Genomic DNA, 23,496 nt, shown 5'->3' with positions numbered 1-23,496 from the left:
CTGGCTTGTATCTGTCTGTTTTGAAATAGAATTCCCCCCCTCTTTTTTTTTCCCACCCCCAAATTTACTCACACAGATTACCTTCCATCTAGGTATGGCCAGCCTAAGTGAGAAGTACAAATTGGTATTTCAATTAGTTTCAAGTACACTTCTTGTGTAGTTTGATCTTCACTTTCTGTGCAGCTAGCAAAGATTTCCTTTTTTGTGAAAAATTATTTCCCCCACTCAGCTTCCTGACTCAAGTGACCACAGCATCTTTTCCAATTAATGCCAGCACTGTGTTTTTTGAGCTGTATATGGTCGAGGGTCCCCACCCATCTGCTTCCGTCAAGAATTAGGGGAATTGGGAGGTGTATTGCTGTTTTGATAGCTTAATCATTACCTCTCTATGTGAGAACCTGCTTCCACATGAAGAATTGTAAGTAGTGCCAGCCCTTCCAGAGATACTTTACGTTAGTGAAGCACAGCATGGTGTGAGAACTGAATACAGTTTGACATTTACCATTGCACTGCCACTCAGTTACCTTTAGGCATATGAATCATCACTCACGCAGTGAAAATATACCATGCTGTTGTGTATATTGAGTGTTCTTAAGTTTTTGGTACGCAGTGGTATTTTGAAGCTAAAACTCAGGCTTTTGATACTGTGTTCAGCTGGTATTAAGTGATAAGGCTCTTCGAAAATTCCTATAGAAAAAAAAAACAAGGAAAAAATAAAACTGCTATCACCCAGGTTAATTTTTTTTTCTTCCTTGCCTGTTCTGTGGTACCTCAGGGGTCTGCAGCAGCAGGTAGCCAACAAGCTACTTCTAAAGCTGTACTTGCATCAGTTGCTGATCCTAGTGCACAAACAAAGATAGACTGTTTTGGTAAGACAAGGCTCCATTGAAATTACTGCTAGTAAGCAAAACAGCTCTGTTCAGTTCCATTCAAAACGTAGGAAAAGAATCAATCTTTGCCAAATTTGAAAGGCTGAAACTATTACTGAAAATAAAAATGATTTACTTGAAGTGGGTGTAAAACGTATTTTCAAAATAAACACTGAAACCACACTTGACTTTTTACCACATATTTAATCATATTCTGTGTGGGCGTGAAAAATAGAAAGTGTTCAGCATTGTATTCCTTGGTTTTATAAACTCAGGTTTGTTCCAACTAGCATGTCATGTAAGCAATGTTTCTTAAGCACCAGCTTAAATGCCAAATGCAGTGAGCGTTCTCAGTGTGAAGTGTTGTTCCTCTGCAGCTTAGTTTACTCCTAGAAAAAGGGCTTTACCCCCTTTAGTATTTCCCTAATCCTTTAAAGAAACAAAAAAACTGAAGTAGCCATAGATGGGATTAATTTGCCAATTTGGATTTAAATTATCATGCCTACACGTCTTGAAATACAATCTTTTATTAATCCTTGTAATAACACCATGGTGTTTTTGTATTCCTGTAAAGTTTTTTTTCCTCCTAGGTTAGCATATTTGAGTCCTTGAGGATGAGACTTTTTTTCTGCTCGTTTAGCACAGATGTACTTTCACTTGAAATTTATCACCAAGTACAAATGTTCTGAAATAAAATACTGGTATGTGTTTGGTCTCAGAAGTTGTGGGTGTTCTGTGATGCAGCAAGCTGTTGCAACTGTATAGACTCCCAGCAGGGGTAGGCAGCAGCGGAGGAAGAATATGTGCATTTTTTTTAAATGAAAGTCTATATGTGCATCCTGGGAGCACCTGTGAGAGGGTCACTAGAACATGAGTAGTCAGTGTTGAAAGACTTAAGCATCTGTAAAATTTTTCTGGCCTTAAGATTTCTAGTAATGTGAGTAGATTGTTCAGAGACCCCTATTTCTTGTCAAAAATACTTTGATAAGAAACAGAGCATAATTATATTTAGGGTCACATGATAGAGCCATATGTATACATTCGATGTTGCAGATGAAAGCACCCCTTCTAAAATAGAGATGTGCTGTCGTGAATGATGGCTGTATGTCTGTGCTCTGTTTTCACACGCTGCTTCAGGTGCATTTGTATCTTCCAGATATAAAACTTCTCATTGCCACAGCACATAGGTTCTTGTTTTTGTTGTTTTTTCTTCATTTAAAAGTGTCTTCAACCATATACTTACTTCACTCTGATCCATGTAAAAGCCAGAATTCTTGAGCCTATCTTTGTATGTAGTGGTAGTCTTGTGTCTGGATGTGAATTTTGGAGCATTTGCCTCCTAAGAACAGGTGTACTTCCTCTGTCCCATGGGAAGGTCTCCCTTCATCCTGACCTGCTCAAAGCTTTTGCTGTGCTTTGGTTTCTAGATGGATTGCTGCCATCTTGTAGTTACCTGCTTCCTTCCTTCACTCTGTTTTGGATCCACTGCATTGCTGGGAGACCAAAGGTGTGGAATTATGTTTAAGTCAATATGAACCGTAGGTTTTATAACATTTTACTATGCTTTTTTCAGTCTTCTAACTGGCTAAATTATTTTCAGTTAGAGCCCGTTACTGGAGCAGCAGTATCAGCATTTTTTTTCTTAGATTAAATACTGCATTAGTAGTCTCTGGTGTAAGATGTCACCATTGTGAAATCTGCATCAGAATTTGAGTGGACTCTGTCATACATAGGAGATTCTAATACTCTGGCCTATAGAAGAATAAACAGTAAATAAACTGGACTGACCTGCCTCAAGGCAGCAATTTCTAGGAAGGGGCACTGACTCTGCCCAGTCCTCCCCCTTCTTCCTCTCTGCACAGAGAAATTAAGTGAGAAAGGAGTTGAGCTGGTGGTCAGCTCCATGTCTACAGTCAACACTCATTTTTCTCAACATTACTTGTGGCAGATGTGAACATGATCATGCTGGGGCCTTGCAGGCTCCTCAGACCCAGCAGTGTTTATTAACTCAGGCTGAGTGCCAAGCAAATGTAGCTACGCTGTTGAGGATGTGCTGTTTTGGCATGGAGTCCAAGTGAAAGAAGCCTGGCAGGCGCAAAGGGTGCAGGCCTGGGTCCAGCCCTGGTCTAAGATCCAGGAGCTCAGGACCTGTGTTGCAGGTAACTGATCATATGGATCAGCTTGAGACCATCAGGGCTTGTAGCATCAGCAACAGTTTCATCCCTGACAGATTGAATTTGCTTCTGTGTGTTTCTGTTTTGGTCATCTTCTTAGGGGTTTTTAGCTTTTTTTTTTTTAAACTTTATAGCACTTCAAGTACTTGGGAAAATTTATTAGCTTGGCCAGCCCCAGGCGCAACTGACGTGTTCTGTGCGTGCAGTATGGCATGTACCGAGCTGCTAGCAGCAAGGCAGAGCAACAGGGCTAGCATTGAGTCAGTTGATGATTTAAATTGACTTTAATTTCTTTGTGTTGTGATTCCCAGCACATTTTGAGGTGAAGCAATATACGTATGTTTCTACTGTCTATCTTTGTGAGCCATGACAGTGAAGAGTTGGCCATCACAGCTAAAGCTTGGAGTATGGCTTGGGTGCTGCTAAATTAAGTTCATGTTTTGTTTTCATGGAGTACATCGCAATGGTATGTGCACTGAGACTATATATTTTAAAATTACAGTTGTTATAAGTGTAATTGGCTTTTCTGTTTGGATTTGGAAAGTACCCTCTGGAAAAATGGCTATGTCCTTGCAATAAGTAAAAATAATTTTAAGATATTATGCTTGATAGTCTGTGGACTGTTATTGTGCAAGAAAATTCAATTTAATTTAGAATTTGCAAGAATCTGCTTCCGTAATAGTTGCAGAGTAGTACCTTTTCCAAGCAAAAGGTCATGCAGCTCTTCTGTTTTTTCATATGCAGGTGCAGCTGGGACAAGCAGATATAAAATGCCCGATCACAGAATGCAACGAACACCTGGATGAAACAACTGTCCTCTATAACCTGCCCCATGAGGACATTATCAAGTATAAATATTTCCTGGAACTCAGCCGCATCGACTCCAGCACGAAGCCATGCCCTCAGTGCAAGCACTTTACAACCTTCCGGAGGAGAGGCCACATTCCTACCCCTGCCAAATTGGAGAACAAATACAAAGTGAGCATGCTTGCCAGAGCTGTGGATTAGATGGCACAGCAAAAGTAGGATAGTAATAGTGCGTTGTTGCTTTAACTAGTTAATTAACTTCTAGCCACTTGAACAGGTGAACTTTAGTCCTTATTTGATAGGTGGCATAATTTTGGCCTGGCATCTTTTGATTTTAATAGTATTTTCTTTCCACTCTCACATGCAAACAGTAATCATGATCAGAAGAGACTGGGAAAGGGGAATTACACTGTAACTGATAATTTTAGTTTCATAACTCTGGCAAAAATAGGTTATTTCCTGAAAATGAGCAAATGAATTGAAGGCACTTACTGTTGCTTGTTCCTTCCTAAGAACTAGAGATGTTGTCTGGCCTGCCTCTTTGTTATGATTTCTTTAATCCCTTACTAGAGGTTAAAGATTACTGTGGTTTCATGACTCTTAGTACATAAAATTGTAGAAAGATCAAAAAGCATTTCTCACAGTTTTTTTTTCAAGTAGAAAAGGGTTTGCTTATACTGATTTACATCAGGGACTAAAAAGCCAGATTTTTAGGCAGTTAGAAGAAGCTTTGAGCCGTGAAGGCCTATCTTGGTTCCAAAAGATGAAGGTTCTGTCTGCAGCATCATGCTTCATATTAGCTTTACATCTGGTTATTAGCTTTGTTGTGGTTAATGTCATGATTGAGCTGGCCTTCCCTGACCAAACCAGTTTTCCTCAGTAGGAGTTTAGATGATTGTTTAGATAGGCCTAATTACAACTAAGATTCAGCCCAGTGTGGAGATTAAAAAGTAGGAGGTTGTGTATCCAGTGGAGTTGAAAGTCCAGCAAATTAACTCTTGAATTCTGAGCTTCCTTCCTATTTATTTGCACTGATTGAATTACATATGAGTAACCACAAAGTCTAGTGTTGGACTTGAGATTTTCAGGTTTTTTGGCCTTTTAAGCAAAGGTAGAGGAAATCCAAACTGCAGGTTAAATTCTTTCTGCCTACAACCATTCTTCTTCAGCCATCCATTTAATGTCCCTTCACACACAGACAGGATGTGTGGTCCTAGCAAGGGCAGGTGATGTAATGCTTCTGCATCAACTTCTCTTAAGGCTGTGCAGTTGTAGGTAGTATGTGTATGCCAACTCAGTTTGTTGTCTTCTGAGCACAAGAAGCTTTACTTACCAATGCTGTGAGTTCAAATGCTGTGGTTAAAATGTTCTCATCACTTCCCCAGAAATCCTTATCAAAGAATCTGAAGCAGCCTGATGTTTTATATAGTGCATGCCAGAAGCGGTTCCCTAGTCCTGTGGTAAAATGTTGTGTAGTCCTGATCTGCAGAGCTAGAGTCTCTTCCTGGGAACAGACTCTGTCAAAATGTGTGCTTTGAGCTGGCTGTACCCATGTGTAAGTAATGTCTAGTTGACATAGGTCAGAAATACGCTTAGGAAAGTATTAGCAAACAGTATGGGCATTCATGGTCCAGAGACTCAGACTGATCCTTCAACTTGTGTTGTGTTCTATTGTAGCTGAGGTTGTAGCAAACCGATGTAAGCTCAGTATGCAGAAGAGTTGTTACAAAAGTGAGAATTTTTTTTCATTGATTTATTTTAAAAAGGGTTCCTGTCCTGTCCCATAAGTTTTCTTATGTTCTCATGTGATCTTTTCTGTCTTGAATTATGGGCTCTTTGGAGGTGAAGACTCACTTTTTCCACATCTAGCATAGAAGAGATCTGACCAGAGACTGGGAAATCTTGCATATTTTCATATGAGCAAAATAAGCAATAATTGCCTCAGAGGAATTCTGGACTGAAGCACCAGCACTGGAAGTGCTGCCTTTTCAGAAGAGTAGAGTCATGCATGGGGAAAGTCTGCGCAGAAATGTACTGTCAGGATCACTGCACAGAAGGGCTCTTCACCAGCACCCTTTGTGTACTATATGCTGTACTGTATGCAGGGTCGGGAAGACACTATAAAATCTGAGAATACATTTGAAAATATTTTTTAAAATGTTATTTGTTAATGGCTTTCCTAACAATAGATACCCTATTTTAAATTATAAATAAGGCTAACATCTAAATTTAAAGAAGGATAAAAGCTACCAGCTTGACTATTTTTCCTTGCTGTATCTGTTTTGTCAGCTAAACTGATCTAAGCCTAGCAGTTCAGGGTTGGCTACTCTTCATTTTAGAAACCAAAGTCTTGACGATTTAAGCCTTGAAAGTTAACCTGTGCATGCAGGTTGGCAGACAAGGAGAGGTAGAAGAGGGAAACTGGCTATTAAAGCATTCTTTATCCCATTAGTGTCACTTAATCTGCTGTATGGTGCTTGTTTAACTATCTAATATCTTGCATCGTGTATTCATGTCACAAGAGGGATCCTAGCTTTAAGGAAAGATCCCTGCCATCTATCTTATGAACCAAACTGGGAATGTGAAACTTGATCATGGAAAAGATTCTGATAAACCTCTGGTGAAAGTTGGTGGGCCCACGGTCTGAAGAAAATGTGCAAAATATTCAACAGAATGGTATTTGAACCCAAAATTCAATCTGGATTTTGCTAGAGAATGCTGTTTTTTACTGTGAGTTTTTATTCTCCCATAAGCCTTAGGTTTCACCTGTTTAACATTGGCTCTTTGACCTGCCAAGAAGAAGTTGTTCTTGATTGCTAGGCTTCCAGCCTTAGTCTGTGATTTTCATAACAAAGTTTTATTGGTTGGTGCTGTAAAGTGATATTCATCACATAAAATATGTTCGACTTTGGAAATGTGAAGTTTTTTTTTCCAATTTGGTTCTTAAGTAAACTGTCTTTTGTTGTATTTAGAAGTTTCTGAAAGTCATTATTGCTCTAGAAACGTCAGGAGTCTGACAGTTGTGGAAGTACTGTGATGGAATGGATCTGTGTAGCTGATACCAGTGGGTTCTTCCACTTTTTCCGTTCAAATTTGAACCTCGAGTTGCAGATACTTTCATGGCTACGTATCTCTTCAGTTAGCATTAAGCCTGAACTGCTCGCAAAGTGATAATTTTGCTGTGTGCTCCCTCTGTGTTCTTAGCTGTTCATTCCTGCCAACTTGCTTTGGCTCATATTGATGTTTAAGTGCCACACTGGGAGCTGGATCAAAGATCAGCTCCAATAGGATACAGGATTTGCTTTGTTGTTGCTTATTTTCAGCTGGTTTAAGAAAGAGGATGGGTTGATGACAAGGAGGAAGGAACTGTTTTGGCAATAGCCAATATTTTAGAATGAATTAACTGTGTAGCTGTAGCTAGATATTGTAATTCATCTAATAATTAACTGAACAACTATTTCAGCTACCCTATTAAATACCTAGCATTTCACTAAGAATCCCATTGGTCTTTCTGCAGGTTCAAGTTCACAGAACATTTTTAATGTGATCTTAGTTTTGCTGATGTTATGTCATAGTGGGGCAGTGCTTTGTATTGCTATTATCTGCCAATTTTAAAAAGTCTTTTCCTGGGAGTTGAGGAAGTGAAAGTTTAAAATAATTTGACTGTCTGTCTAAGAAAATGGAAATGATTAGCCTCAAAGGTCAGCACGGGAGAAAGTTGAGAACCAAGGGTGTTAGTCTGAGAACTTGTGTAATCTTTTCTATTTCAAGGGAGATTGGCTTCCAGCTGTCATAAGTTTGTGTGTATCCTCTCAATTCCGATCAATTGAAATGGAAGTCAGAAAATAAATTGAAAAGTTTATATTTGGAAAAACATATTCAAAAAAACACTTCTTTTCAGAAATAGTTTCTGTGTTGCTGGATTGTACTGTATGTTACTGCTCTGCATTGTCTGAAAACAGCATTTCTGAGTCCTTATTATGATTTATGTGCTAATACTAAAGCGTGAAGCAAATCATCTGATGGTATTCTCAGAAAAACAGAGGGAGCATGGAGGAAGAATCTGAAAGACTGACATAGTTGTCCTGTTGTGTTCCTATTCCTTGAGCAGATTCCATGCTGGGTCACTGAATCCAAGTTAGAATAGATTTAGGGTTTGTTTCTTTTGTGTGTGTGTCTACTTCTACTGCTTCTAAGAAAATATTGTTAATAGTATTTAAACTAACATACCTTTGCTTGCCTGTATAGCGTATGTTCAGATGGGATGTAATGACTGAGAAAAGTCAAGTGGCACGTTCAGAATCTTAAATCCATTTACTAACATAAATTTGTGGAAAGTGGAAAATAGTAACTCCAGAGCTTGTCATGTAGTAGATCCCTTTAGTCGAATTAATTATGGCCACTGATTAATAGTATTCTGAAATCCTGTGATTGCAGCCTCATCGTTTATTTCAGTGTTTTCTAAATAATGAGTTTGGAAAGATCGGATGTCAGTATGCTACATTTCTTGTAGTTACATATATACTGTAATAGGAAGATAGAGCCCGTGACAAATGTGTATTAAAATTTGAAAACACAGAACAATACCAACACAACAGCTTGCTTCAAATTGTTAGCAGGTTTTTAAGTAAGCAGTTCTTATTTGCAGCTTCCCAGATCTTATGACATGGTGGGCTTGTTTGAGATGGATTCATTCAGATTCCATCTCAAATGACTGAGTACTGTACCTGATAAAAGCTTCTAAGCTTAATTGTGACTATACAAGCTCATTCTTAGCCTGAGGCATAATAAACGCTGAGTAATGCAATGCAGTTCTGCTGTATCATGTCTTCCTAGCAGTAGATCACTGTGGTGTATGTTATTGGAAGGCATGATGCTCAAAGAGTGCTATGGGGTTATTGATCAGGGCAGTAAGCTGGTAACCGAAGGTGTCTGTTGTGCATGTTAGTTTCTGGAAACATAAATTCTTTGTTCTGCATGGATTTCGATAGTAGCAATAAAAATGTAGCATTTTAGGTTCTTCAGAGTAGGGATTTTCCTCTTTCCTCTTAAGCTGTTTTTATGAAAATGAAGCAAAGATAGCAGGATAGTGTGTATATTTGTTTATTTATTTACATAGCCTTAGCCAGTAGACCAACAAATCTGAGAAAATGCATTGGGTTGTATTTTGTATATTGGTTGTTATATCCTTTGTTCTGGCCATAGGCTGTTACTATATTTTCATACAAGAAGTAATAGTGTTTGTAACTTGTACTTGTAACTTCAGTGTGTTTTTTCAATGCAAACAAGTTTTGTGTGCTTCCTACCTGTGTCTCTGGTACCTTATTTCATTGACAGAAAGCATGTAAGTGCAGTTTTCTTTTATGTCAATTATCTTAGTGTTTACTGTGGGGAAAAAAATGCCACCCCATCTTATTGTAAGAAGCACTAAGTCATACAGGACATCAAAATTTATTTCATCTATTTTTAAATTACATTGTCTTTATGTCCGCTATATATGAAGGAAAAAACTGTGTGTGTTCTAGCGCTTAAATATTCTTGTTTAAGAGGATTAATGACCAGGAAATGGTGACCAACTGAAACGTTAAAATGTGTTGTGAAAAGAAAATCTGTCTATGTCTTGAGTCTTCTGTCTTTACACTTCAGCCATACACACAGATAATGAATTCTGGAGGGGAAAATGTGGTCTTAGATACAGTGAGAAAATTGTTAAATCTCTTGAGCAGGAACTTACATTCTTTCACTTGCTGATCTGAAGATTTGGATTGACTTAAAGAGGTAAGCTGAAGTGGTGCACAGAGCTGAGCAGCACATCATATGGTCTATCAGATAAATATAAAATACTTGGTTGAACAGTGCTACCCAGAAGTATTGTGCATCACACAAATGAGGCTGCACTCTCAGATGCTGCTGCAATGCAGAAACATTTGCTTCCTAAAACTAAAGGCAACTGCTGAACAGTGGGTCAGGTAGAAATATAAAAGTACTAGCTTGAGCCATTGAATCAATTGGCATTTAAGTTTTTGCCTTTAATTTTTCACATTTTTTTAAAAAGCCTATGCAGAAAGGGAGAAAGCATTAAGGGCTGCAGACAGCTTAATTTCAGTCACTCATGAGATCAGACCAGCTTTGTATTAGCTTGCTAGTAGTAATGGACATAGTAACTGCATGTATGAACAATAATTCTGGCTGTGTTGCAGCAAACTACTTGAGGCAGATCAGAGCACCAGCTTTGGCCTCAGAATAGAGCTGAAGTGGCAGGCAGCTGGTGTGTCTGTGCAGAGAGCTGGGCAGCTTGTATGATGCCAGGACTTCCAGAATGTGTTCTGTGGGTTTTATCTGGGCCATACCCCAGGAGAGACTTTGCTTTCATCATGTGTCTGTGGTGAGCTGGATGCAGGAGACAGCTGTGGCTGACTGTTTGGTTTTGGTTGAATTCCTCAGGCTGGTCTGTGCATTGGCATAGTGCATAGACTGTGTTAGGCACAGGCTGTGGATGGGCTGTTGGAAATGAGTGGTTGCATGAGGGTTGTGCCTTCCCCAGCCTCCCCTTGTGTATTCATAGTCCTGCTCAAAGTGTGTGCTACCAAACACATCTGTAGTGGAGGTGTTCCTGAAGCCTGCATTTGCCCATGTCTAATGTGGCTTCTACTTGTTGCTATCCTCAGTCATGGTCCAGGTGTGAGACCAGGCTTCATGTGTGAGCACCTGTAGGGTGCCTGTGTTGCTTAATGCTTTTTTTTTTTTTTTGGCTTACCTTTTTTGCCATTATTGTGGTTGTTAACAAGTGTGCTGTTTGGCACGTGTCTGGTCAGAGGTATCTGGTGTCAAACTGGTGGTAGGGGCACTTGGCTGGAAAGGAGGAGAGCCCTCACGCTTGACCCCTTTTTTCCAGCCTGTTTCCAATAAAAGCTTCATAACCCATTCTGGGAAAAGGGTTGTGTCCTCTCTGGTAGCAGCCTAGCTACTGTAGGTTGTATCTGGAAGAATGAGATTAGTCACACTGGAAATTAGCTTCTATTTTCTACCTGGTGGCAAGTGTTTGTGGCAACTGAATTATCTTGGAAAACAAGCTACTTATTTGTGTTTTGCTTGACTGGAACCTTTCCTGAATTTAATAATTTTATTTTACTTTATTTTTTTCTTTAAATATAATTTTAAAAAAGAAATCAGTGTTGGGTTGCATAACTTGTTGTACTTGTTTTTAAAATGGACATTTCAGAATATGTTAGACCCTTATTGCTGGGCAGTTACTGCTTGATTAAGATTAGCGTTTTTAAAATGCGCTTTCCAATTGGGTCAGTGCATAGCTTGTAAATATGTGGTGTTTTCCCATTTGTACAGATCCAGTGTCCGTCTTGCCAATTTGTCTGGTGTTTCAAGTGCCACTCTCCCTGGCATGAAGGTGTTAACTGCAAAGAGTATAAAAAGGGAGACAAGCTGTTGCGTCACTGGGCCAATGAGATTGAGCACGGGCAGAGGAATGCCCAGAAGTGTCCAAAATGCAAGGTAAGTTGCATTCTAGGGGTGCACAGATGTTTGCTTAAAGCTGATTAAATATTTATGTAGTCTAAGTATTTGTAGCTTCTGTTCAGGGTTTGAAACAAAATTCATGCCATGTAGATTCTTACCTTTGACCTGTGGAGAAAAATGGTTGTGAGGTATTTTACTTATGAGTCCCTGAGCTGGTTTCACAGACTCTCAGCATGTAAAAGAAACATTAAGAAAATTCTGAGTCTCAACTTGTAATTAGTGTGTTAGTTTGAATTTTTCCTGTAACGATACCTTAAATGTAAAATTTTAGCAAAATTTGATGCTGTTCATCAGGTTTTTCAGAGTGCTTGGGTGAATTTGATGTTGGAGTAAAGCAGGAAGTACTTATTGACAAGCTATCTAGGAGGCACATTGAGTTTTGGCAAAACCAGAAGATCTTTAGGCCTGTGAAAGGACTGACATTTAGTCTTTTCTCATAAACCCTTCCAACAGAATGAAGTGCAGTCTCATGCCCTAGAAATGTCATTTTCTGTCCTTTCAGGATAGATGCCCTGCTATGTGAATGAGATTGAACAACCCCAGTGTCCCTGCCCCAGTTGCCCATAACAAAGGTGTTTGTTATGGCTGTTCACTTCTTTTTTTCCTCAGCAGTTGTCTCCAGCTGCTGACAGTAAGGAGTAAAAAATCTGGAGGTACTTAGTTGCACTCAGAGCCTTGCCGTATGTACATAAGGATATACTTTTCAATTTGCTAAGCTTCTTCATTTGATAATGGGGATATAAATGCCTGTGGTGCCATGGTTTGAAAGAGCACACAGAAAAATTAGTAAAGCTGAGAAAGCAGAGATCACCTGTTTACCCTTTCTCTTACAAACAAGCGATGCTGAATTTTAGCAACTTGCCATTTGCTTAGATTTGATAGGTTTGAGCCAGTTCTAAAACTGTTCAGTTTCTGGGAAGTATTAATATCAGGAGTATCTTATTTTGGTTTTAATTGTTTGATTTGTGTCCAGATTGCTTTTCTTGACAACGCACATGAAGTTTCTATTGAAATAAGTCATATTAAAACAAAGGAGAAAATAATCTACCAAACCAAAAAGTATGAAGGTGGAAAAGGAGGTAGAGGAGGGCTACTAGCTGGAAAGAAAAGAACAAAGGCTGGCTGCCTTTAATTTTAAATATCCTGACTTTCCAAAATCTGGTGTGTATGACTGTTTTTATTGCATTTGAAAGAGGAGACTCTATGCTTGAAACTTAAAATTATAGACTCACCAAGGTTGGAAAAGACCCCTAAAGTCATCCAGTACAACTGTTCACTTATCAGCAATGTTTCCCATCAAACCAAGTCCCTCAGTACAACATTTAAACATATGTTTAAATATGGCTTCGCCACCTCCCTGGGCAGCCCATACCAGCACCCAGCACTCTGAGAAGCATTTCCTAACATCTAATCTGAATCTCCCCTGGTGCAACTATAGGCCATTCCCTTTAGTCCTAGTATTGGTTACATGGGAGAAGAGGCCAACCCCACCTCATTACAACCTCCCTTTAGGTAGTTGTAGTTTAAACTTGAATTGGGCTGTCTTTTAATATCCATTGATATGTATGTATAGTCTGTTTAAACAACCTCCTCCATGTTTTAGTTACAAATTTGCAACAGTTAAAATTGTCTGAAAAGGAAATAACGTAAATTTTGAGTGTTGAGATACTAGTATTTGTTCTTTAAAGCTAATGGAATCTAACTTAAAGTTAGAAAACTTATGTAAGGTGGGCATTCTTTACTGAAGAGGCTTCTAAAATTATCGTTAACTTAGAAGATGCAAGTCTGATTAATGTCATAAATTGTGACAGTATTTCACAGATATCTTCTGGAGATATACTTCTCTGTGTGTGTGTGTATATACATACGTACATATAGACACGGCCTCCTTTTTGCTAGCTATATCATGGAGAAGTAAGAGCCATGATCATCTTGTCTGGGCATGCAGTTCAGAAAACAGGAGCACTCTATGGGCGGGGGGGGGGGGACAGGACACTGTATATAGGCAGATCCTTAGGCAAGTATTCACATGTTTTTCAGTGTTTTTTGTTAAGTGCTTTGAACAAGTTTGATCCTCCATAATATGAGTACTAGCAGCCACTATTAAATGAGCTTAAACCTGATTACTTTTCACAGTAGGTGGATGCGGCTTTAGCACACCTGATAGAAGCAGCTTATATTTTACCTATTCTCTGTAAGAAGATATTCTTACAGAATAAAATGTTACATACGAAATACATAAATGTTGTTTTACATGTGAGTATATTTAAGTATGCAAATAGAAAAAAGGAGCACTTTCTACTATATCTTAAATTAATGTTTACATGTTGCTTTTTTTTTTTTGAGAGAGAGAGGTTTTTCTAAACTTGTTATGTGCTGTTTGGAGATAGCATAGACCATTTCTCAATTCCAGTTGAGATTAATAAATTAAATAAGTTATGGTTCAATGAGTATGGTTAATGTTTTTCATATAAAGCCTGAAAAGTAGGAGGAAGTCAAACTGACATATTTTTTTAATAAAAAAAAAAAAAGTACCACGTGTAACTTCAAAAATTAAGTTGGTATAATTGAGTAGATTTTCTTCCAGTTTATTTGAAGTACTTAAAAGTGAGTGCTTTAAACTCAAGCAGCTTATAAAGCTCTTCAGCTATGGCGTTTTCTAACGTACTTGTGAAAAACAAGGAACCTGTCACACAAGTGAGGGAATGATAGAAATGAATGAAATCGTGTTGGCCTTCTTCAGAATAGAGGGTGATGATTGTACAGTCAGCCTACTTGCATCCCTTCTATTGGATGAAACCTACTTTCCACAAGGGCGTGACTCTTTATGGCACAGTCAGTTTTTGTGAATGTCTTTCCTGTCTTATTTGTAAGAGAATTGTTTGAAAGTGCAGAATTCTTAAGACTGCCTTCACTGGCACAGCCATGTTGGCACACCTACCTGGACTGACTTCTGACTACGTCTGCTCTGTGCCAGTAGAAAATGTCAGCTTGTTACATATCTGGGGTGCCAGTTTCAGCAGCATTTGAGGTGGAAGAAATTTCTCAGATTCTAGATGGAGCTTGATCAATACTACTGTTGACCGTCTAAGGAATGTCAGATACTCCAGGAGCTGCAAACATCTCGTGAGGTTAGAGGCTTCAGTTGCTCCTGAGCTTTCATCACCTCTGGTGCTTGCAAGGCCATTAAGTGGTGATGTCTCTACCTCTACCTCTGCAAAACAGATGTGGGTTAATATAGATAAGGAGGCAGTCATCATGAGTTTTAGCAAGAAAGATGTAAAGGGGGGAAGGCTGTTTCCAGAGAGGGAGCAAGTAACAGTCTTTGAGCAACATACCCATACTTGGGAGATTTTAAAACTGGGTGACACAAGGTTGGAACCAGTCTGGTCTGCCTTTGAAGTTAGCCCATTGCTGAGCTAAGGATTAAAAATAGATAACCTCTGATGGGTACTTCTAACCACAGTCACTGTGAAATTTTATCTATTGTTGCATTATGGAGCGTGTGTGTGGGGGAGTGCTGTTTATCCATTTTGTGAGATAGGAAAAGCTTGTTTACCATCACCGCATTAGCAGTGATTTTAGTTGGCAAGATTTAGAAGAGATCCAGTCCAGGGGAGAGTGTGTTTCATTCTGTCACATTATGCACTGTGCAACAATGATTACACAGTTACTTCTAAGTTTCTTGGAACTATTAACTGAAATTGAATCATTTAAATGTGTGCAAAGTAGGTAAATGCAGAAGAGTATGTGGAGGTACAGAAATACTACATAAAGTAATTCATTCAGAAAATGCTTGGAAAGGTAGAAACAGAGCCTAGGCTGATCACTTTAAAGCTATGCTGTAGGCATTGTAAAAGTTTATTATATTTTTTCATACATTTTTAAAAAATCTTTCTTTTAAATAATTAAAAACAAATCTAACAAAAAAATCCAACATCCCGTGCTTTCCAAGTCCCTCTTTCTACAGCAGAGCCTTTGTGGTGCTTATTACAAAATGTAAAATCAATTTGTGGTAGTAATGAGAAACAGAGTGGGGCCTCAGGTGCTGTGAGAGGTAAACCCATCTATGGAGGGGTCGTACAGAGTTCATAACTATATTTACTGAGCTGCTTTCTTTTCTAATTAAATTTGCTCTTAATTTGTCTACCTGAGTAATAAAAACAAGTTTTCATCTTAAGTAAAGGCAAGGACCTTCTGAGACAATGGCTGTTTAAATGAAGGGGAAGAATGACGTAGGGAGGCATTTCTTACGTAAAAGCCTGGAAACAGCTGTAACTCATGTTTGATCTGAAGCATGCCTTAGAAAAACATTGCTGTCTTAGCACAGCTGCTGTATCACTTACTGCAGATGTTGAGTTCCACATTGATCTGCTTGCATTATCTTATCTGCTGCACGTGGGCTACACTGGAGTAGTGCTTGCTTTCTTTCACTTCTGGGATTAAAAATAATCTTTTCTTTTTCCTTCTGTGTCTAAAGATCCACATCCAGAGAACAGAAGGGTGTGACCACATGACCTGTTCCCAGTGTAACACTAATTTCTGTTACCGCTGTGGGGAGAGATACCGCCAGCTCCGTTTCTTTGGAGATCACACGTCAAACCTCAGTATCTTTGGATGCAAATACCGCTACCTCCCCGAGAGACCACACTTGAGGAGATTAGTGCGAGGCTCTGTCTGTGGTGAGTGGATCAATGCACTTTGTAGAGAGCTGCACAAGGAAGTGATTGAGGCAGGTGGGGTATCAGTACCTTAAATGTATGTTTAAAGTGTAGGATGGGTGGCTTCTTTTTTTTTTAAGCTACGTAAAAGATGATTTACTAAATACACTAGAATACAGCACTTAGGGCCACTTTCGTGAGTATGAATTAGTATGGATTGTGTTGTTAACTACTATGTCGTCTTTTGGTACCTTGTGTTTCCTAACCTTTTATTTTAATATTTAAGCAAACTATAATTCTACCCAAGCAAACTGACAAAAATGTGTCTCAACATAAGCTGGCCTTGAGGAATAACTTTAATTCTAGTGAAAATTCAGTTTGCTTCTGGTTATCTTCTAGTGACTTCAGATACCTAAATAGACCTCGCATATTGCAACTATGAAACTGCCACACTGTAATTGCACATGAAAGTTTTTCAGTGAAACATCTTTGTTCAGTTTTATATTTCTATTTTCTCATAGTGTTGTACATCTACCTCAGTCAGTCTATATTTCTTTTTGCTGATGTACAAATCAAGAAGCACTTGCTCAAGCATGCTGTAAAAGCAGCACCAGGTCATGTAGCAGCAGAAACGTAGATCCATTGGATGAACTGGCTGTAGCCAACCAAAGGCAGTAGCACTAGGGCTGGTGACTGGAGTGGAGTCTGGCATCTCAGTTACATGTCTAGATTGGAGTGTGCCTGTATAGCACTTAGGACGATTGTTCCCAAAAATGGATTTATGTACTAAACTGAGGGATACCTGAGGAAGGAACAGAGGAGAGAGGGAAGCATTTGAAATCCTACATTTTCCATGAACTAAACTTTCCAGGTATTTATGAGGTTTTTTTCATTGCTACCAGCTGAGTACTCCTTACTAACTTGGTAGGTCTTTGAATAGAAAGTAGATCTCTGTGATTTCACTAAAAGAAAGATACGAGACTGTCAATATGCGTTTGTACGTCATTCTTCTAAAAACATGTAGGAGAAGTGAGTCAGAGAAGGTATCAAACTAGATGAAAGATCTGTTTGAATAAAACATAATTTGGATTTGAACCTGACCTTGTTTTGGTAACAAGTACTTGAAAGTACTTGAGCTTATTCTCCTTATGTATGTATAGGATGGGATGTTTATAGGAGGACATTTGTCTTTTAGCTGCTAGCTTTCATTCTGGAAAAAAAATAAATAAAAAATCAAACTTAACATGCAACTATGTACATTAATTTATCTCAACAGAATATTGTGACTTTTTTTTAAAGGCAGTCTTGATTTGGTTTGAACTAGGAGTACGTCTGTCTCAGCCTACAGAACCACAAGAAAAATACTTAGCTTATTTGTTATCTTATGTATTAAGTAATTGTAGTTAGTTTGTATTGTGTAAAGATATCTGTAACTTGATAGGAAATAGTTTTATTAGGTGTTAAAAACTAGAGTCTTATTAAGGAACGTGGGACATTCTGAACTTTGAATTAAGGCACAGGAATTGAAAAAACTTGGAATTCACCTCAGATGTGGAAACTCCTTCAGTTTACAAGTTGTCTGATGTCAAATATAGGGGTAAAGGCAAGAGTCTGAATGTATGGAAGTAGAAATTAGCAGACCTGTGGTGAAAACAGCATGCAGGAGCCAAATATGTTCCAGTGAAAATACTAGGTGGCTTCCATTTTAGAGTAGCTCAGGAGTTGACACATAGACTTATGGGCCTGGTAAGAAGAGTTGTTAGCTGATCTGCAAAGTTTTAAAAAAAACTAATAAACCTGCAGCACATATGTAACAAAAGTCAGTAAGTTATCCAGGCCCTGTTAGTATGACTTCAGAAACTTGTAAGGCTTTTGAACAAACATTCTAATAGAGAATTAAAGGTATAGAAATAAATAAGAAAATGGATAAAAATTCAGAACAATTGAATATTTTCACTGTTGCATTTTCTAAAGTGAAATTCCAGTGCATGAGAAGATCTATTAAAGATTAAAGACAATGCTGGCACTGCAGCATGTAGGTATAAACTGTTCATGAATAAATGTAGGCTTAAATTTCAGGGGCTATTTTGAAGTACTCAGTAATGTTTCAGAAAAACTTGCAGTAAAAGCAACCATAATGTAAACTGCTGTGTTGTGTTGGCAAGGGACTGAGCTCAGGGACATCATGTATTCTTTTCTATTCAGATGTAGAATCATAGGTAATGTTATCCCAAGATAAAATTTGTTTTGTTTGATGCAAATAAAAACATAAACAAGTATTTTGTTCATATGAAAATAACACAAAAATTATATTACCAAACATTAAATGATTGGTGTCTTAATTTTTCCAATGCCTTACACATAAAAAAAAAAGCAGTTGACAGTTTTTAATGAATGTGCATAATGTTGATTTTTAAATTATTTTTTCTCTCCTGTTTCTTGTTGTATGTTTTTTTGTTTTAGATAATGGTAACTCTTGTCATTTCCCTTTCAAAAAGGAACAACTGTTACTGGTTTGAAAGAAAGAGAATTAATATATACGCAAAAAGTAACTTGGAGGTAGTAATGAAATGTAGAAGCACATGTAACAGTTAAAATTTGGTGGTAAAAATGTTTGTGTTTGTAATTATGAAAGCATGCATGGAGAAGGTATAAGGTATTTTGCTTTCATTTCCTGTTTTTAAGTATGCGTGTGGTTTGCCTTAATTAGTAAGCCAAACAAGATTAGTGAAGCTCAGATCCTCAGTCCAGATTTCTCCAGGGGTTTCTTTCTGCGCTGCCTGTCATTGAGTTATTTCCTACAGCAATGTTCATCACTTTAATAGAGCTTAACCTGCCAGCGAATGTATTTGTTGGCTGTGATTTTTAGCTTTGCTTTTTAACACCCAAATCCACAATGATTCAAAGAATTCTGTGTTGATACTCATGACCCTAAATCCCTGTCATCTCTAGCTGGACTTGTAGTTCTAGATGTAAATACATTAAAGCTTTGTCATTAGGTGTCACAATGCAAGACTGAGCTTTGACTCTGTTATGAGAGTCAGCAGAAAGAGGATGGTGTAGCAGTGGAGTAGGCCATTAAAAACAGATCTCTAAATTTTCATAGCATGTGGAGTATTTTTTAAAAAAATGATTCACTGTAGTAAAATATCACTGCTACTGCCAGTAGGAGACGCAATGTGTTTCTAGATGCCTTTTCTGACTCATTTTCTTCTCTTACTATGGAGAGGAATTACTTGTTTATGTAAATGTGGTGATTTTGTAGTCTGAACAGTGAAGGTTCTTTGGCTTGTTTCTACTAAATCTAGGTAGATGTAGTCCACAGAAAGGAAAGAACATTTCTTAGCAGATTGGCATGTTGTCATTTTCTGTCAAGCAGTGAATGTCCGTGTATACTGTCAAAGACTGTTCTGCAATAAAAATAAGGGAAAAGCCTTTATGGCAGCATAAATTTCAATGTATTTTTCTTCAAAAACAAATGGTTCTGTGAAGGTGATAGAAACCAGAAGAATGATCTCTTTTTATTGATGTCACTTCTCTCCCCACCTTAGCCAGCTGTGAAAAATTAGAGAGCTGGGCAATGACCAAACTGCATGAAGCTAAACAAAATCAAAAATATTCTGTACATGAGAAGGGGCAACCCTGGCTATACATGCAGACTGGGAAATGAAACACTGGAGAGGTTATTCTTTGTCCTGTGGCCAGTATTGTAAGATTAAGTTGCTAGGACTGAAAGGGTAGAAAGCTGATCTGGGGATTTCATCCTCATGCTAGTTAGATACCTTTTGGTTAAGTTGTTGGAATCAGAATGTTTGGTTGTAACTTGAGCAAGTGATGAATTGATTTGGTTATTGACCACAGGAAGGAAAAATAATGTTTAGCTGTCTTACATTTAAGATGCCACTTGAACTGGGTGAATCATGTTCAAAATAAACTGCTACATGCTTACTGCATGGATGCACAACAAGACACAAGACGTAATGATGCTATTTAATGAGAAATTTTGTATATGGTGATTAGTATCTCAAACAGGATTCTGAAAGCAGCATATTTTTATATCTGATCGACACATACTGCTGTCCCAACATGGAGTGCAAGATGTACTTCATGCATGGTTTTGAGCGCTGTAGAAAGAAGCATGCATTTCCAGGATCCAGTCTTTGTTGTCAACATAAACTGTAAAGTTGGCTTGACTTGCACAAAGTCTGCTGTGCACATTTGACTGGACTTCTTAATTGTACTGTTTTTATTTTTTCCATATCCTAAGTGACTGAATTTGTTTTCCAAAGCTAGTATATGAAATGCTTAGAATGGCAAAGAATTCTCTAATGATTTATGAGATTTGTAAATATATATGCTTATGTTTATACTCCTAGCCAGTAGTGATTTGTGTGTCTTGTTGACCTTATGTTAACTTGTTCTTTTATCTTTTCCTTTGTAGATATTAAAATTAAGGACTAAACTGCAGTAGATATCAAAGTAGAAAAGAAATTTTGTTTCCTTTTCAAAATTTAAACTTTAGGAAGAATGCATTGATCGCTAATGGGAGATAGAGCTAGTGAACTGGTTGTCCCATTATGATGTAAGGTTTCTATCCTGTAAGATCTTGGAACCAATAAACGACACAATACTCAACTTCATATTCACAGGCAGAAGGGAAAAGACAAACATTCATGCTTTACTGTGGCTCTAAGTTACTTTGTCAAATGTAAATAAACAAGTACTTAAACTGAATTAGCTTTGAAAACATTCTTTATGTGGTCAAAGAAGTGACTCTGGTTTAGAAAACAAACAAACAAAAAAGCTTAACCATTTTGCAGATTCTGTTGGTGTATCCTTAACCACCAGTTCAGTGGATTGAGTAGTAATTTTTCTACCAAACATACCGCAGTCTTCTAACATTCAAATTATGTGACCATTAGCACATAGCTTAAATTCAAAATAGAATTTTGTAGGCTTTACTTCAAAATTGTTAAAGCTCGAGTAATTTTCGGGTGGTTTTAGTCAGTCTTTTTTTTCCTTGAGACTTTCTCCTCACTCTACATTGCTTTTCCTCTCTATACTTGAATATCTAATTTGAGGCAATGACATCTTCTGTGTTTACAGAATGCAGTGCAGTGGAATCTCAGAGAGGTCTGCCATTAGGATGCCTAGCAACTAGAGTAATACCAGCAATAGTTGCCAACTTTTTCTTCTAGGAATTAAAGTTTCTTACTCACAACATTCCTGTGAAATTTAAAAGCCATCGAAAGAAAAACGTGAAAAGGACTGATTCATTTAACTACTGTAAATGTTTCCAAAATATCTCATTTTTCCTTTCTGCTGCCCAAATTAGTGGCTAAGGTAATGGAGGGATTTACATCATTGTTGAATTAAGTAATCCATTTGTTGAAATCTGATACAAGTGGCTTGAGAGAGGGAAGGGCAGAGAAGAGAGAGATAATGAACTCACTTTTCCTCTTTTTCCAGAGGTAATCTTTCAAACACATGCTTAATGTAGAGAATTGCTTAATTTCAAATCCATGTTGAAACAGCTGGTACATTAGCAAGTATGCCCACCCTGCTGTGTTCTCAGACTTCTGAGGCGACTGGCTTCTTTGAAATAGCTATCCAGCCAACTCAGTGAGAGATTTCTGCTGTTCAGTTCAAAGTATGAAACTGAAGAAAAATAATATGGATTTAAAGTTCAGCTTTGACGTAGGTGTTTCAGAAGGTACCCTGCCTTGCTTCCCTGAAGTTCTACAGATTATAAACTCAAAGTGATGAACGCGTACACGCTTCTTTTGCTCTTAGTCTTATGTACCTTGTTTGTGTAAGAGCAGTGATATGGTTCCAAAAGAGTTGACTGTGTTTTGATTTAGACATAAATCACAGTGTATGTGAGGGCTCCACCATAGCTTTTTAAAGCCTGCAAAAACATCCGTAGAAACCAGCTGGTCTCATCACCTTGAGCTAATCTAAGATCTCAAAGATGTTTGTTTGCTTGGCTGCTTTCTGGGTTTATTGTGCTGTAGGATATTGGAGGTGCCAGGAGATAGTAGCTTGATATCCACCATGTTCCTGTCACAGTGCCAAAGGGATTCCAGAATGGAAGTAAATGCAAGTTAACTGTTAATGAACAAAATGAACTGTGCTCAGTCGTAGTGGGTGAAGTGAGCAAAGAGAAATGTGTAGATAGCTACTGTCTGAATTTGTATGGTGACTATACGAATAGGGATTTTAGTAAGTATGAAAAATAATAAACTGGTTCTTGTGAGAGGTCGGATGTACAAATATTTGTGGATGAATCAAAAGGGGGAAAAAAGAATGCTTATTTTGAATTGTTCATGAATTATCTGTTTCAGCTGGAAAACTACTCATTACACCCCTAATACTGATTCTGGGACTGGCACTGGGAGCCGTAGCTGTTGTAGTAGGTAAGAATAACATAAATAAATGGGTCTGATTTTGCAGTGATTTTCTGTGTGATTTTAACATCTTAGTAGGTTTATCTCTGAGAGAGACTTAAACAGATTTCTTAGATACATGTCTAGTGTGAAACACACGCCTTTTTTAAATGACTTGTCATTAGAATTGTTTTCCTCCTTGCATTTCATGCCCATTAGCTTTATTTTGTATTTTTCAATTATTTGGTTAAGGCTTTTTTGAAACTAAATCTTTAATATAGTTAAAGTATCAAAAAACTGGAATAGTGTGACTTGTACCTTCCCTTTCATCACCTCAGTGGATCACAGTTCTAATAACTTGGCCATATGCATGACAAAATTTTGGAGGCACCATCTATAGTCCTGGCATCCCTCCATCTTGATGATGTAACAACAGTAACAAAAAAAACCCCAGTGAATTAGGCTGATTCAGTCTCAGTCTGATCCAAGGCTTAGAGTGCCAAATTGAATTCCATCTCAAGAAGATGTTCCATAAACTGATGTGATATAATTTCAAGGCTCTGTTAATGTGGTTGTATTTATTGTGAATACAGTTACTCTAGCAAGTCTACTCTTTGCCTTACTTTAGTAAATTCTGCTTTAGAAATAAGCCTTAACAATAAAAATATTATTTTGGTAATGGTCCTAATGCCATTAAAGCATATTTTGCTCTAGCAATCTGAGATGATGCATTCTGGGGGGAAAAAAAATAAAAACACCTAAAAAATAATATTACTTCAAAAGTGTTCTAATGCAGTAGCAGTAATACCCAGTCTGCTGTTAAGGTTCCACCCTGGGCATAGCCAGATAAGAGGCAATCAAGAAAAGCAGTGTGAGTAGTTACATAGAATTTTTATAGTTGGTAGTTTGCAGAAGATATGAACCCTGAATTAAAAATGTTAAGTAGGTTTTTCTTAGGCATTACATTTGCATGTTACGTATTTATGAAAACCAGTTTGCATTTAGATCTATGGTTTTCTAAAGTGCTACTAAAAGTTTTTAGTTTGTATCTGAGCCTGTGCTGGGC

At 37.8% G+C, this 23,496-nt stretch overlaps 1 protein-coding gene across 4 annotated transcripts in view; it reads left to right on the top strand.

Moving 5' to 3' along the window:
* Positions 1-23,496, top strand: part of RNF217 (ring finger protein 217) — a 53,284-nt gene that overhangs the window by 25,088 nt on the left and 4,700 nt on the right. For 3 of the 4 annotated variants that reach the window (XM_015858718.2, XM_015858720.2, XM_032443288.1), the window contains exons 2-5: positions 3,788-4,021; positions 11,195-11,359; positions 15,864-16,065; positions 22,389-22,460. In XM_015858718.2, coding sequence (XP_015714204.1) covers positions 3,788-4,021; positions 11,195-11,359; positions 15,864-16,065; positions 22,389-22,460 — 673 coding nt within the window. The remainder of the gene's footprint in view (positions 1-3,787; positions 4,022-11,194; positions 11,360-15,863; positions 16,066-22,388; positions 22,461-23,496) is intronic. The other variant, XM_015858721.2, reaches the window with a different exon arrangement.

The sequence above is a fragment of the Coturnix japonica genome, chromosome 3, assembly GCF_001577835.2.
Source record: "Coturnix japonica isolate 7356 chromosome 3, Coturnix japonica 2.1, whole genome shotgun sequence".
Taxonomy (NCBI): domain Eukaryota; kingdom Metazoa; phylum Chordata; class Aves; order Galliformes; family Phasianidae; genus Coturnix; species Coturnix japonica.
Note: the sequence above shows the minus strand (reverse complement) of the source record. Positions and strands in the feature narration are given on the sequence as shown.